Source organism: Symphalangus syndactylus, chromosome 9 (assembly GCF_028878055.3).
Source record: "Symphalangus syndactylus isolate Jambi chromosome 9, NHGRI_mSymSyn1-v2.1_pri, whole genome shotgun sequence".
Lineage (NCBI taxonomy): Eukaryota > Metazoa > Chordata > Mammalia > Primates > Hylobatidae > Symphalangus > Symphalangus syndactylus.
This window is the reverse complement of record NC_072431.2, coordinates 84,903,039-84,918,320: the sequence shown is the minus strand read 5'-3', so window position 1 is coordinate 84,918,320 and position 15,282 is coordinate 84,903,039. Positions and strand designations below refer to the sequence as shown.

General features: G+C 47.2%; 1 protein-coding gene across 1 annotated transcript in view; it reads left to right on the top strand.

Annotated features, from left to right (window-relative positions):
* Window positions 1–15,282, top strand: part of ADCY1 (adenylate cyclase 1) — a 144,036-nt gene that overhangs the window by 61,593 nt on the left and 67,161 nt on the right. Inside the window, exon 5 of the mRNA XM_055293209.2 lies at window positions 12,153–12,280. Within this exon, the coding sequence (XP_055149184.1) occupies window positions 12,153–12,280 (128 nt within the window). The remainder of the gene's footprint in view (window positions 1–12,152; window positions 12,281–15,282) is intronic.

Genomic DNA, 15,282 nt, shown 5'->3' with positions numbered 1-15,282 from the left:
ATATGGAGGGTCTGTGTCTTCTTCCATCCTTTTATTTTTAGTCTGTTTGTGTGTGTTTGCTTGTTTTTGTTTTTTAGGACAGAGTCTCGCTCAGGCTGGAGTGCAGTGGTGCAATCTTGGCTCACTGTAACCTCTGCCTCCCGGGTTCAAGAGATTCTCCTGCCTCAACTGCTCTAGTAGCTGGGATTACAGGTGCACACCACCACACCCAGCTAATTTATATATATATATATATATATTTTTTTTTTTTTTTTTTTTTTTTTTTTGAGACGGAGTCTCGCTCTGTCACCCAGGCTGGAGTGCAGTGGTGCAAGCTCAGCCTCCCGGGTTCACGCCATTCTCCTGCCTCAGCGTCTCCGAGTAGCTGGGACTACAGGCGCTCGCCACCACGCCCGGCTAATTTTTTGTATTTTTTTAGTAGAGACGGTGTTTCACCGTGGTCTCGATCTCCTGACCTCGTGATCCGCCCGCCTTGGCCTCCCAAAGTGCTGGGATTACAAGCGTGAGCCAGCGCGCCCGGCCCTAATTTTTATATTTTTAGTAGAGAAGGGTGTTCACCATGTTGGCCAGGCTGGTCTCGAACTCCTGACCTCAGGGAATCCGCCTGCCTCAGCCTCCCAAAGTGCTGGGATTACAGGCATGAGCCTCCATACCTGGCCTGTTTGTGTCCTTTTATTTGAAGTTTGTTCTTAGTTTTGCTTTTATTTTTTGTACCTAAGATGACAATCTCTGCTTTCAACTGGGGTGTTTGGACTATTTGCGTTAGTGATGTGGTGAGGTTTGGTCTGTTACCTTGCCATTCGCTTTTTGTCTCATTTGTTCTTTGTTCCCTTTTTTGTTTTCTTTGGCCATTTTGCCAATTTATTATGTTTTATGATTCCATCTCACTGCCTTTATTGGCTTACTAGTGTAATTCTTTGTTTTGTTATTTTTTGTGGTTGCTTTAAAGTTTATAATAGATATTTTAACTTTTAGCGGTCTCCTATCACGATTTATTAATTACAGCATAAGAAACTTACAATTATATACATCTGTTTCTTCCTTCTTGGCCTTTATGACGTTGTTCCCATACATTTTACTTTTTCTAGTGTTATAAACTCCATTTTACATTTTATTTACAGTCAATTCTCTTTCAAAGCAATTTAAACAGTAAAAATATCTGATCTGTTTATTCATGTAGTAACTATTTCCTTTGCTTTTCATTTATTTATGCAGTCTATATTTCTTTGTGTTTTGTATTTCTGCCTAAATTTCTTTTGGCTGGGTGTGGTGGCTCATACCTGTAATCCTAGCACTTTGGAAGCTGAGGTAGGAGGATCACTTGAGGCCAGGAGTTTGAGACCAGACTGGGCAACATAATGAGACCCCATTTCTACTGAAAAAAAGAAAAAACTTAACTGGGTGTGGTGGCACATACCTGTAGTCCTACTTATTTGGGAGGCTGAGGCAGGAGGATCGCTTGAGCCCAGGAGTTTGAGACTGCAGCGAACTGTGATCACATCACTGCACTCCAGCCTAGGTGATAGAGTGAGACTCTATGTGTGAAAAGATAAATAAAAGAATTAAAAAAAAATTTCTTGTAGTGCTGGTATGCTGGTGATGAATTCTTTCAATTTTTGTACTTCTGAAAGACTCTTTATTTTGCCTTAATTTTTAAAAATGTATTTTCACCGCATGGAGAATTCTAGGTTGACAGTTTTGCTTTGTTTTCTTCAGAACTTTAAAGATGTCGTTCTATTGTCTTCTCTCATGTTGTTTCCAATAAGAAGTCTGCCATCAACTCTCTTTGTTTGAAATAGGTCTTTTCTGTCTACTTTTTTTTCTATTCATCACTGGTTTTAAGAAATTTGATTTTGATGTGAATTTTGAGTTTTCTTCATGTTTCCTATGCCTGCATTATGTTGAGCTTCTTGCATCTGTAGTTTTACAGTTAAATCAAATTTAAAAAAAAAAAACAAAACCCAAAAACCTGGGTGATCCTTTTTCAAATACATTTTATGACTCCTCCTCTTCTTCCTTCGGGGACATCAGTTCCACATGTATTAGGGAGTTCCACTCTTGAGGGAGCCTGTAGCTCATTGGTTATTTTCTTCAAAATTTTTGGATTCTTTTCCTTTCTATTTCATTTGGATAGTAGCTATTTTCTTCTGCAGTGTATGTCACGTCATTAATTCTATCCAGTATAGTTTCCATCTCAGACACTCTAGTTTTCATCTTCAGAAGTTCAATTTGAATCTTTTTTCCCTTTGTTGAGGTAACTGCCTGAAAGTTCAAAATTGGAATGACCCAGTTTGCTCCTTTTTTTTTTGTATATTACTTGTTTGTTTTTTCTTTGTGCATTGTTGGTGTTATGTATTTTTCAAGTGTATGTTTTACTCTAATCTGCCTGAGTCAGTTTTTGAGGAGCACATAAGAGGATGTGTGTGCCTCATATGTGCTGGTCTTGTGTGTGAGTCCCTGGTGTTGGACATGCAGGTGGCCCCTGTGAAGTAGGAGCATGTGAGATGCGTGTCCCTCAGATGTGCTCATGTTGTGTCTGGGAGTGCGGCAGCAATGGTGCATGTCTTTTAAATGCTTTGGTCTCCATAGGGGCATTATATGCAGGAAAGAGCTGCCTTCCTTCTAATGGTTTATAGTGAGTCGTGGCTGCCAGATGTCCATGCATACTGAAGCCCACTGGTAGCCAGGATGGGTCATGCTTAGACTGTAGGCTCCAGGTTGTATAATTGATGGCTGCAAGGGCCTGTTTCTGAGTCTCTGGTGTTGGAGATGCAGGTGGCCCCCATGAAGTAGGACCACATGGGATGTGTGTCCCACAGATATACTTGTCATATGTCTGAGGCCCTTGTGTTGGTGATGCAAGTGGCCCCTGTGAAGTGCAGGCTTGGAAAATTACACACAGCTGCAGTCCAAACATATCTTTCTCTATGAAGGTCTCTGTGGGAAGTTAAACAAACACAGAACATGTTTGCCTTAGTCTTGATAGTAGCTGATGGTTTATTTACCTCCTTAGCCATGGTTGATAGTCACAGATGTGAACAATATTTTTTACCTTTTCCCCATTTATTGGATACTTGTTAGATTTACATTTGCTTTAATACCCATGTATATTTGGAAGACTGGCCACACCCCTTTGAATTGATGAGAAACACCTGCCGAGTCCCAGTCTCATTCCACCTTCACCTGTGGAGGGACAGGGCCCCTTCTCTGGATGTCAGTTTTCTTAACAGGAACATGAACTGGTTGCACTAAGCATACAGTTCCTTCATCCATTTCCAGAAGACTGTGGGGCAGCATGGAGGGGTTCACTGTGTGTCATCTGCAGAGATAGGACAATCCTAGCTTGGCCGGTTATCAGCTGGGCTGCCTGGGGCTCATCCTGATCCCATTCCTCAAATGGGTGGGAGCACAGCCCCTTAGTTCTGGTCATAACTCCAAGAACCCTTCTGGGAACATTTTTTTCCCAGTGAGAGCACCTCACATTGTTGTAAGTTCTCAGCCCCACAGTGACTGTTTCCTGGTGCATGCCAGAGATGCATTTAGATTTCAGATGGTACAAGCGGGTACCTGATGGGGATCAGTGCAAGAGTAGACTGGTCAGTGTGGTGAGGTTAGACAACCCCCATGAGACATTCCCATTCCCTGGACTGGTCTTGAGGCTACCTGGATCTAAGTAATCCTGTGGGATATGCTGAGCCAGCTGATGGCCTCTGAAAGTCTGTGCTGACCCCAAACATGGACACATCAGTAGACATTCTGATCCACGGGGACCCAACACAGAGGAGTATTTGAGCAATGATTTAATGAGTGTTTAAGTTAGGATCGCTTGCATTCATATAATTTGCTTTAAGGAAATATAAGACAAGTGTTGTGCCGGGTTTAAGAATCCTGCTACAGGCTGACACAGTACTGGGCCTCCTGGTCACACATGACAAGGCGAACATTCATGGCTTTATGGTGCAGTTGTTACTCAACTGAACCTAGGTTTGATTGCCCAGCACAGTAAAGCCAAAATATCTACATGGAGGGAGAAATATCTACAGCAGGAGAAAGAAGGGCCTTCATTTGCAGGGTGCCAAGCAAGGAGAATTGAGCAGCTCCCGCTTAAGACAGAACCTCTCCAATGGCTTGCAAGCAAGGTTTTTAAAGGCAGGGGTAAATTTCAGAAAAGCAGAAGTTACAGACAAAATCATAAATCGATACATGGTAGTTATACGCTGGTTTGGCCTAAAAAGGGATATCTTGAATAGGGGTATCTTGAATAAGACTCCTAGGTAGAGTCAAAGTCAAAGATTTTCTGATTTTTAATTGGTTAAAGAAGAGAAGTTCTGTTTAAAATGTCAGAGGCAACAGAAAAGAATGTCAGGTCTGGCTTGTGGGTGTGACTTCCTCCAGGCCCTTAAGGAAGAAATTTAGGACAAAGATTGGCAGTCAGAGTTCAGTCGTCAGTTCTTCATTATTTGAGGTCGCCAGCATATCCATTTGGGGTCTAGGTTTCTAAAAAACAACTCAGGGACATATGTTAAGATGTTATCTTTATTTTCTATAGGGAACCAAACATCCTTTAACTTTTAACTATTGTTAAAGTGACTTTAACTTCCTTGGCTATTGTTTTAAGCTGCTGTTACCTTCTTGCTTATCAAGTTGCTCATTTACCTCTCAGGGCTAGCTGGGAGCCTGGAATTTCCCTTGAAGGAACTCAGGATTTTCCTTTATTTCCATGCTTGTGGGGTCCTGCTCTATGTCACAATCTGACCATTTTGTTCAACCTTTAATTGCCAAAAGATGACATTATTATGGCTTGTTTTAGTGAGGTCATTATTTTTCATTTATTTTGTGTTTACTCTGGATATTTCCAAAAGGGACTCATGGAAGCCAGCCCAGGAGACAGAGCTGTCCCTGTCAACTCTCAGGTTCATGGAGCTGTGTATTCACTTCCATACTTCCTGAGCCCCTCCCAGCCTTTGCTCTCCTTGTGGATCCTTTCACTGGGCTTGATTCCGAGGCCAAGAATCACCAGGCAGCTGCAAGGACTGCACCCACGTCGTCCTCATGTCTTGGTTTCTGTGACTATAAAATGTGAAAAGGACACTGGAGAGTCTATACATCCTTTGCTGCTCCCATACCCCAGTTCTGTGAGCTGCTAAAAAACTGGCCACACTGGAGGCCTGAAGTGAATTCTCATCCGTAACGTAGCTCCAACAATTGTTAATGTCTGGTTAGTCTTGTTTGGTCTCCACCCTCTGCCTTCCCTCAAATCCTAGACATCATCTCACTTCCTCCATAAATCCTTTAACTCTATCATCTGAGAACATTTCACCTGGCACCACCGCGATACCATTATCATACCCAACCAAACTGGTGAAAGTTACATCATCTCTAAAACCAATCTGGGCTCGGTTCACCCTTGTGTCTCAAAAATGTCTTTTCATCCTGGCTGATTTATTCCAACCAGGATACAAATGATATGGACATATGTCTTGATTGTCTTGCGAGATTTTAATATTTGGAGGTGACTGAACAATGACACAGACAGTCCCGTGCCATTAAGGGAAGTTTATTATAGGCTGTAGACCAGAGGGTATGCACGCCATGCCAAACAGGGCCACACAGTGAGCAACCAGGTCATCAGCAGGCAGAAGGAGGAAGGGGACAGTGTGGCCTTGAGCCTTCATTGTGGTTTCAGGGGAAGGAAGGGATGGGGCAGGTTAAGCAGCTTATCAGGTTTAGGATTAGATAGTTTGAATAATGTGCATGGGCTCTGGGCTATAGGAGTGGGCCCTGGTGTGTACCTGGCCAGGGGGTGATTTAGGGCAGGTAGGTGAGAATTAGATTAGACAAAGGGTGGTCAGGGCATGGACTGGGGTTGGGTTGGTTTGCATGTGAAAGTATTTACGGTTTCTAGGAATTAGCTAGTGTTGGGATTTCTCTTTTAATCTTTAACAGTGCCCCTCCCGTTTTGGCCCCCCATCCTCTGTGACTTTTTTTTATGTGCTCCTCCTGCCCTCTTGTTGGCTTCTATGAACTGGTAGATCTTCAGGAGACTTAGTAGTTTCTTGGATCTGCTTTTGTTCTTGTTGTTGTTGTTTTAATAACCCTTCCCTGGGTGGCTGTGCACTTCTCATTACTTCTCTCTAGCAGGCAGGTGCTGGCTACTTTTCTTCTTGCCAGGTTGAGGTTGATGGTGGAGTGGTTATCAGTGAGACCCGTCCATCAATAGTCTCCCATCCACATTGCACCCAATGGTTTTATAGCAGCTGCCTTGCAAGCATGGCTGACATTTTGTGTTGCATTTGACTTTGCAAGATGGAGGTTTTTAATTCCCTAATTTCTTCAGCATTATTAGCTCATGATTTTTTTCTAAAAAAGAATACTTATTCGGCTATTTGGTTATTCTCAAAAATAGTAAATATTTGATTCTTTTTACTTATCAGTTTTCAAAATAATAATCAGCACCCCGTTATGAAGTCATGGATTTTTAAAAATTTGATGTGTTTTGATCAATTGCCGTCTTTTTTATTTTTGGTGTTAAATTTCCTATTTTGGCAAGTGGGAGCCTTCAGGTTACTTTCTGTTTTCTGTCTTTTTTTTTTTTTTTTAAGGTCAGTCACCTCTGAATAGCATCTTCAGACTAAGCATTTTACTAGAAGGCCTGGTTTCTTTCAGTGGGAAATGGTTTTTCAGCACCATAATCTGGGTTGTAATTGGTCCAAGGCTTTTTAGGGCATTGAGATAGGATTTTTTTTTAGGAAAATAAAAATAAATTATGAGTTTATATTGATATTTCCAATTCACTTCACTCCTTGGATTTTTATATTTGTATCTTTTCGGCGATGCTGAAAATTCTAATGACAGTAATATTATTTGTTTCGTCTTTCTATATATAGTAGGCTCAAAATAACATTGCCAATATTATTTTCAACAATAAGTCTGCTGAATGCAATTGGAGATTTCTTTGTGGTTATTTTTGTCCTTGCATTATATTCTACCAGACATACAGTCAAATATGCGTTTTCTCATCGCTTGGAATAATTCTTCTCTCTGTGGTCATGCTGGTAACAGGTTTATTTCATTTTGGTTTCGATCTTTTAGGTATCACTGCTTTTAATTTTTCTTTTTAGGCACATAATTGCATGGTTCAGTTCCACAGTAAAAAACCAAAGTCAAGGTACATGGAGAGACCCCTCCCTTGCCCACTGTTCCTCCCATGCGTGTAGTTAGACGTTTGTGCTGGGTTTCCCCTTGCCCCTCCATGGTTCCTTTTGGTTCCTTTTTGATGCTGGTAGTGCATGCACTGTGAAACTGTTCCTGGAGAATGCTTCCCAACAGGGCATGCTGATTCCTCAGTCCTCCCCTGAGGCAGGGAGGCTTCCAGGGACCTGATTTGATCCTGTTGATGGGCAGGTATCTGCAGAGTTCTTGTGTTTCAGCTCTTCTGCCCTATCTCTATAGCAGGAAGCTTCCTCTAGGGTTTTCTAAAATTTCTTATTTCGTTCTTCCACTGATAGCCAAACACTCCAGTCTTACAAAGTTAATTGGACTTAGCCAGTTTGGATTTTAGATGCAGTCACTTTCGGGCAAAAACTGGATTGATTCAGGCTTTTCATCCTCTCCTTCTCCCAGGTATCTGTCTTCTCAGAATTGGGATGCGGTGTGCGAGTCCACGCGTCGTCCTCTGGCCTCTCTGGACTCTACTGTTTTAGAGCTGGCTCTAGAGTGGCCTGGGCATGTCAGAGCTCTAGAATTGGCAGTGGATCTTCCTGAGCCACTGACTCTCTGCTTTCTTCTAGACATTACCTCTGTGCCCTTCTGGGACGGGTCCTGGGGCTGGGCAGTGTCAGAGTACACTGGCCTGTGTGAGCCCTTGTTGTTCTAGACCCTTCTCTGTGGTTGCCTGCTCAGGCAAGGCCATGATGGGCCCAGACTGTCTGCAAGCTGGCTGCAGCTCTTTAGGCCACACCTGGAGCGAATCAGGACACTTTCCTATCTGGATTCTCCTGCAGCGGCTCTGTTGTACTGAGAAGCTTCTATTGTCATGTCACCTGCCTGCAGTCCTGTCCCTTTCAAGCCTGGGAGGGAGGGGGCAGCTCTTGTCCCTTAGGGCTGAACATGCCTCTGAGCCCCTGCCAACCTTCCATCTCATCTTCTTCTTTCTTCTTTTGGAGGAGACACAACACTTCCTGTGGTTATTGCAGTGGACTCTAGGTGCTGACTTTCCATATTTATACAAAAGAGTCTAAAATCAGAAACACTAAAACCAATTAGAAATACCTTTTTTGATCTCTTAAGCTTGCTAATAAAAGCCAGGGCCTCTGAGATTAAAGACAAAATAAAGCAATATAGTCAACATTTGTCCTAAGTTGTCTCCACTAGTGCTAGCGTGGTGGAGGTGGGTGGGAAAGGGATGCCATGAGGGCCCAGGAGGGTCCTCAGCTTTGCATCTCAGAACAGTTTCCAGAGACTCATGTGTGATGCTGAGTGAGCTGGAATTGTGCACACGTGTGTGTATGGTATGAGTTGCCCAGGTTCTAGGAGAGGATTGCTGTTCTAAAGACAACTGTTCTGGACAATTTCTTTAGAATACACAAGCCCTCATCTGCTTGTAAGGCGTTGCCACATGACCATGTGCATGTGGATAGTCTGTGCTAGATGGCTTTGCCCTTGGTCCTCATGCAGAGATAGGTTCTCCCCACTCACAGCTCACCCACACCATGCAGTGACGGTCACACTTGAGGCTCCGTGGGCGTCTCTTTAGCCTTCATTCCTGTGTGCTATTTATGCCTCCTTTTACATAGGACTCCTGTAGGGATGGTAATTGAAGATTCCACCCCAGCCAGCCCCACAGCAATGTCCTTTTCTGCAGTGGCCATGCCAAGTCTTGGTGTCAAATAGCATAGTTGGGTTGACAGGGTGGGCTGTTTGGAGCAGCTGTACTGACAGGCCCCACCTTTGCCTTTTACCCTGGAGGCCCTGCTACCATCAGATCTGACTGGCCTGTTCACTCATGCACACTCATCCCTTCAGCAGCCTTGTCCTGCACACCTGTGCCACTCCAGGGATAGGCTTGTTCTGGACTCACAGAGATGACCAGGAGGCCCTGGTACCCACGGGACCCTGGAAAGATGCTGGGAACACAGCTCAGAGCTGAGGTGGGGGCAGGGACACTAGCAGTTGCCCACAATCCCTGAGTCCACCCACGTGCATGAGATGCAGGGATGATCAGGGACCCGCATCACCCTCAAAGTCCTCGACGTCCAGAGCACAGGTCCTTAGAGTTGGGGATTGGCGACCCTTCCAAAACCATGTGCAAGAAGAGTTCCAGCAGCCAGTGGGCATTGTGGCTCTTGTGGGCTCCCAGAGGGGTCTTGAGCCCTCTTCTGAGACATCTGAGAAGAAATCCTGATGTGGCAGGGCTATCATCACAGGTTGTGAGTGCTCACGGGGTTTCTAATCTCAGGGAGGGGGTGGGAGGTGGCAGCGTCTGGGTGGAGGAAGCCTGAGTATGAGGTGTGGCTGCTTCCCCTTCCTGGCATGCCCTGTGCATTCAGGCCTGCTTCTGACCATTGGGGACATTTGGGGGATGTTTGGAAGCAGGCCTGAATGCACAGGGCACGCCAGGGCAGTGCCAATGGGGGCAGGGCAGTGTCCCAGGAGGGAGCCCAGAGCTGACTGTGGGTCTAGAGGCTCTGATGAGGATGGCTTGAGAAGGCTGGCCGGTCGCATCCCTGGTGAGTCCCTGAGGGGCCCTGCCTTCAGTTTTGCAGGACAGAGACTGGCACTCGCAGCCCACCCTGGGGACCAGTGAATGGTCATTCAAGCTGGGCCCTGAGGGGCTGGCACTGGAACCAGGCAGCAACCCTGTGTCCAGGTCACTTCTGTGGCCTCTTGGCTGTACCTTCCCTGGTACAGGACATGGTACTTTGTGTGAGCACTGACTGTGGTTCCAGTCCCTGTCATTGCTGCAGTGACAGTAACCATGGTGCCAGCCACTGCACGGAGACCCTTGCCCAGATCATCACTGGTCCTCCAAGCAGGCATATCCTGAGCCCTTTGAAACATTTGGACACCTGGGAAACAGCAGCTGTGGGGCCAAGCAGCCTGCCCTTGGGTGGAGTAGACCTACCTATCCAGCTCTGAACTTGTGCTCCCAGGCCCCTGACACAGGCTCATGTCAGCTGCAGCTCAGCCTGCTGGGGAATGACGGCAGGTGGGAAGAGCCCTCTTCTGCAGATGAGGAGGCCAGGGTTCTAAGGGCTAAGTGGTTGTTACAGTCATGCAGAGATGGAGGAGACCCTAAGTGGCCAGACCCTGGATGTCTTTGGACTGTCACCAGCCTCTCTGTGACCAGCTCCCTGTCAGCAGGAGGAGCCTGCCAGGCCCTGACAGAGCAGACTCGGATCCTAGGCTTTACAAGGCTGGCCTCAGTGTCCATCTCACAGACTGAAGTCTCTGATCACCTCCTCCCCTTGTCTCCCGTCCACGGTCTTGGAGTGCTGAGGGAGGCTCAGTGGTGGAAGGAGCTGGGCAGAGAGCCAACTATATGCCCAACAGCGCCCCCTCCTCTGATGCTGGGCGGTGGCCAGGGCCATCTCTCAAGGTCCCTGCAACGCCAGGCCTGAGGGCAGCTCAGGACAGCAGCAGGGTTATCAGCTGTCTGCTCAGCTCTGGGAAGATACTTCCATGGGCAGGCCATTCAGCTGCTAGGCCAATCCCTGCTCAGCCTGGGAACTGGGGCTCCCAGCGGTCGGTGTGGCCTGTCCCTGTCCTGACTCACTCTGTGCTGGCCCTGGTTCCTCTTCTCTAAGAATGTGGGGCACAGGTGAGCACAGGGATCATGAGAGCTGATAATTCTTATCCCAAATGCACTTGTGTTAACTCAGCATTCGAGAGGACCTGCAAGGCCCCAGTCATTTGTAAGAAACCAAAGGATCACATTAAATATACGCCACCGATGTGTTCTCAGAGTGGCTGGAGGAGTTCTGTGGCATTATAAGACCATCTCAGGGGACTTCTGAGGTCCTTCCTCATCCAGCACTGTGCTTGTGTGAGGCTGGTTCCTTCACGGCCATCTGCAGAGACAGCACAGCACAAAGCCTGGATGCAGAAGTGGGTCACAGAATCCACTGTCTGCCCTGGAGACAACGGCACCACAGAGGCTCACAGAAGTGGACTGCAATACTGTGCTTCTCACTCATTGTCTTTTGTTTGGGGAAATGTCATGATTTTTCATAAAATGTTATTTATGTTAACATGCAGTGGATTCACTATTATTTTAAATGCATTTGTACGTGAAAAAATTCTTATTGTTAAATATCAGTAGCTATAACCCACCTACACAAAAAGTTTTTGTTTTTAGTGAGTCCTCAGTGATTTCAAGACATAAAGGGGTCCTGAAATGGAAATGTTTTAGAGCTGCTGTTTTAATGTTGTCCCTGAAATAAACACAACAGTCATGATGATAATCCCAGTTGACACTGATTGATCCAAGTAAGACAATACAGGGTCTTAGAGTTAACTCTCTCCACCTTACACGTGTCCTGCGAGGCTGGTGCTGCTGTTCTATTCATACCACTGTACAGATGAGCAGATGGACATTCAGCTTTGGCCAGTGCCTTCTGCCTCCTGGGAGTCTGCCCTGTGGGTGGGGAGGTCTGACCACCTTCTGAAGCCTCAGGGACACCCAGATGGGTGAGAGGTCCACCCTTCCTGGGGAGAAGCAGCTGCTGGTGGGAATCTAGCACGTTCCAGAGGGCTGTCCGTGATGGTCTGCATGGCGGTTAAGGGGGGTGCCGTGGGAATAAAGGGAGTTGGGGAAGATGCCCCATGAAGGTGGCATTCCAGCTGGACCTTGAATGATCATCTTGTAGGGTTGGCTCAGTGAAGCAGACAGGAGGGATGGACCCCCCAAGGGGAAAGAGGCCATGAGCGAGGTATGGGGAAAGAGAGAAGGAGATCAATGTGAGCCTGGTCCCAGCCCTCAAGACTGTGCTGACTACGCAAGGGTGTGGCCTGGGCGGGAAGGTGGTGGCCCAGGTCCAGCATGTCTTGCCAGTGCTCTGTGGCCACCAGTGTCTAGAGGTGGTGGAGCCAGCAGTGGCGCTCACAGTCACTGCAGCGCTGTCTCTTACCATGTGCCTTGCCCTTCCCTGAAGGAGAACCACTGTCGCCGCATCAAGATTCTTGGGGACTGCTACTACTGTGTGTCGGGCCTCACCCAGCCCAAGACTGACCATGCCCACTGCTGTGTGGAGATGGGACTCGACATGATTGATACCATCACGTAAGTACCCCATGGGGCTGAGAGGAGTGGCCTGGGGCATCTACACATTGAAATCCTGGAAGCTGAGCCACCTTCTGCCCCATGTGGGCTCCCCTCTCAGGGCCTCGCTTTGTCCTGGTGGGTCTGTCGGCTGCAGAGAATGATGCCAGCATTAGGAGGATGCTGGGTTCAGGAAAGCGTGAAAGGATGCTTCCGTGATTCCCTGCCTTTACATTTCATGTGTGAGTGTATTTCTTTGTCCATAGGAATCCTGCATATTGTCAGGTATGCATGAGTCATACAAAAATAAATTAGTTTTTAGCTTAGCCAGATAAGACATTCAGGAAGGTTTGGCCTCAATCTAGCTGAATTCTCTAATAAAAGGAAGTAAATGTGTGTGTTTCTCTTCACTCAGCAAGGTGACTGGGTCTCAGGTGTTCTCTGTGTGGGGAGACAGGCTTGGGATCGGGGCAGGTGAGTCTTCATGGAATGAATATTACACTTGTGAGGCCAGGCCTGCCCATTTCTTGGTCAGTCTTATGTTGTCATTGTCCTTATCAGAGACTGGGATGAAGACACAGATGTTTTTGTCAAGTTAGGGAAGGTGTGGAGCTGGAAGGCTGAGCTAATGTATGGAGTGTAGATCCAAACAAACATCTCAAAATGTGGAGAGGTGGGTATGCTCCAGTGAGATGGGGCCAACAGGGATTGGGGCATAGCTTCATACCTGGAGTGGGAAAGTAGTAGCATAAGAATTTTGTAGGGAGACGATGGGTAGTTGCAGGTGAAAGGATGCACAGCTAGGCTGAGAGATGGGGCGAGACTGCTGGCTCCGTTTGCCGCATCGCTGCCTTGTGGGCTTCCTCGTGCAGTGCTCCTGCAGACAGTGTGACTGGAAGGAGGCAGTCGGGAGGAGGCCAGCACCTCAAGCGTTGTGCCCACTTCTGGCACCTGTGTGTCAGGGACACGTGAGCAAAGCTGAGCCCTGCAGGGCAGCGGTTCTCCAACATGGCTTCATGTCAGAGTCTCCTGTGAGAACCAAAGTCCCTGATGGTGGCTCCACCTCAAGAGCCCAAGGTGGGCTGGTCTGGAGTGTGGTCTAGGACTGAGAGTGGAAAAGCCCCCTCAGCTGACCTCAGTACACAGCCTAACAGAGAGCCATTGCCCCAGAGAAAAGCAGCCTGGCTGGAGGAGATGCTGGGCAGAAGCGGGAAGGAAGGAAAGACGCTTGGCTTGGAGAAGACTTAGAGGTGATGACCATCACCTGTTCTCTGAAAGAGTGAGACGTTATCACAGCATATCATATATATTGTATGTTGCATCTTAGATGACATCATACATCACCTTACATCATGTATCACTTGTATATCATATGTCATGTCATATGTTACATGTCACATCATGTTTCAAGTAATATATATCACATATCATATCATATATCACATCATCTACCATATAACATATCACATATTGTATCATATATCACACATCATATAACTGTCATATTTCATAATCACATCATATCACATGTCATAAATAACATATCACATCACATATCATATGCTATTTGCGTGTATATAGATAATAGATCTGGTTTTGTGTGATCTCCTTGGGAGAAAATGAGGCTCTGTAGGTGGATGCTTTAAGGAGACAGATGTCAGTCCATTTGCTTAGTAAATATTTGTGAAGCCCCCACTCAGTGCTGAGCACAGACACAAGCAGAGTTGAATGATGTGGGCTGACCTGGGTGACCAGGTGGCTCGTGGAGTTGAACTGGATGGCCTTGTGCCCTTGAAGGTTGGTGACCCTGGCTGTACCGACCGGGGTCCTCCTGAGAGGGGTCTGGTGCTTCTTCTTGGCCCCTGGTCTCCTCACCTGGCCTGTGTATGCTCCTGTGCTCAGTGACACTCCATCTCTTGCTTGAGGTTCTGGGCCTTAAAGGGTGCTGTCCTTCCTTCTACTCCTGTTTCTGCCTTGCATGTTGATGGGTTATAAGCTGTTTCTGTGGATGTGCCTCTCACTGGCTGCTGCCCAGGAAGCCCTGCGTCTGCGCTCTGGTTCTGCACCTGGCCTGGAGATGCCTGGAGCTGCAAACCCACCTGGCTTGCTCCACTTTCTGGTTCACTTGCTCTATGAACCTGTGTCCTCTTGGCCAGCTCTCCTGGCATTCCATCTGCTGGCTGTCAGTCTGTGAGATTCTCCAGGCTTTGGTGCCTTCAGCTCCACATCTCTAGCCCTGCTACCTGAAACTGGTCTAGTGCCAGGGGCATCTTCCTGGGCCTCCCGTAGCTGCCGTCTGCTTGGGCTCCTGATTACCAGAGTGTTCCCAGGGCCTCAGGAAGCTCTACACACCAGAGTTCCTGTCACTCAGCTTCCTGGCTCTGGACCGGAAGAAAAGCCACCAAAGACTGAGTGCGGAAGATGCCTCCCAGCCAAACAAACTCTTCTTCCTCCTCAGACTGTCACAGACCCTGGGACCCACCAGTGTGTGCTCTGCATGGCTGGCCTTCTGCTGGGACCGTCTTGGCATCTGGTGCATCCGCTGCCAGCCACATTGGGCTGTGTGTGCCCCTGCCTTTCACATGCAGGATGGAATATGTTTATCAACAGGGGGAGCTTGCCCAGGCAGAGGAGGACACTTTATATAATGTCTTTCTCTTCCTCCTACCTTGGAGTGTTTTATTTGAAACTTTGGAAACACAAAGTTTCAGGTGAACAGGTGAAGTGGCCAGAGCTAACCTTTCCCTGCAGGGCTCCATGCTGGGCCTCACAGCTGTGCACACTGATTCTGTTTGCTCCCCGCCACTCCTCAGTAGCGAGGTCTGCACTCTCAACTGCATTTTTTTCCTGTCTTGAGTCTGATTCTGTTCCAGAAAGCACTTCCCATCTCCAAAGGAGTGGGCCGTGCCCCAAGACACTAATTTTAGTAGTTGCCCACTGACTTCCTCTTTTAATAGAGTCCTGGGTGGCAGGCTCAGTGCCTGAGTGACCAGGAAGGAGAGGGGCCTGCAGGTCAGGTGTGT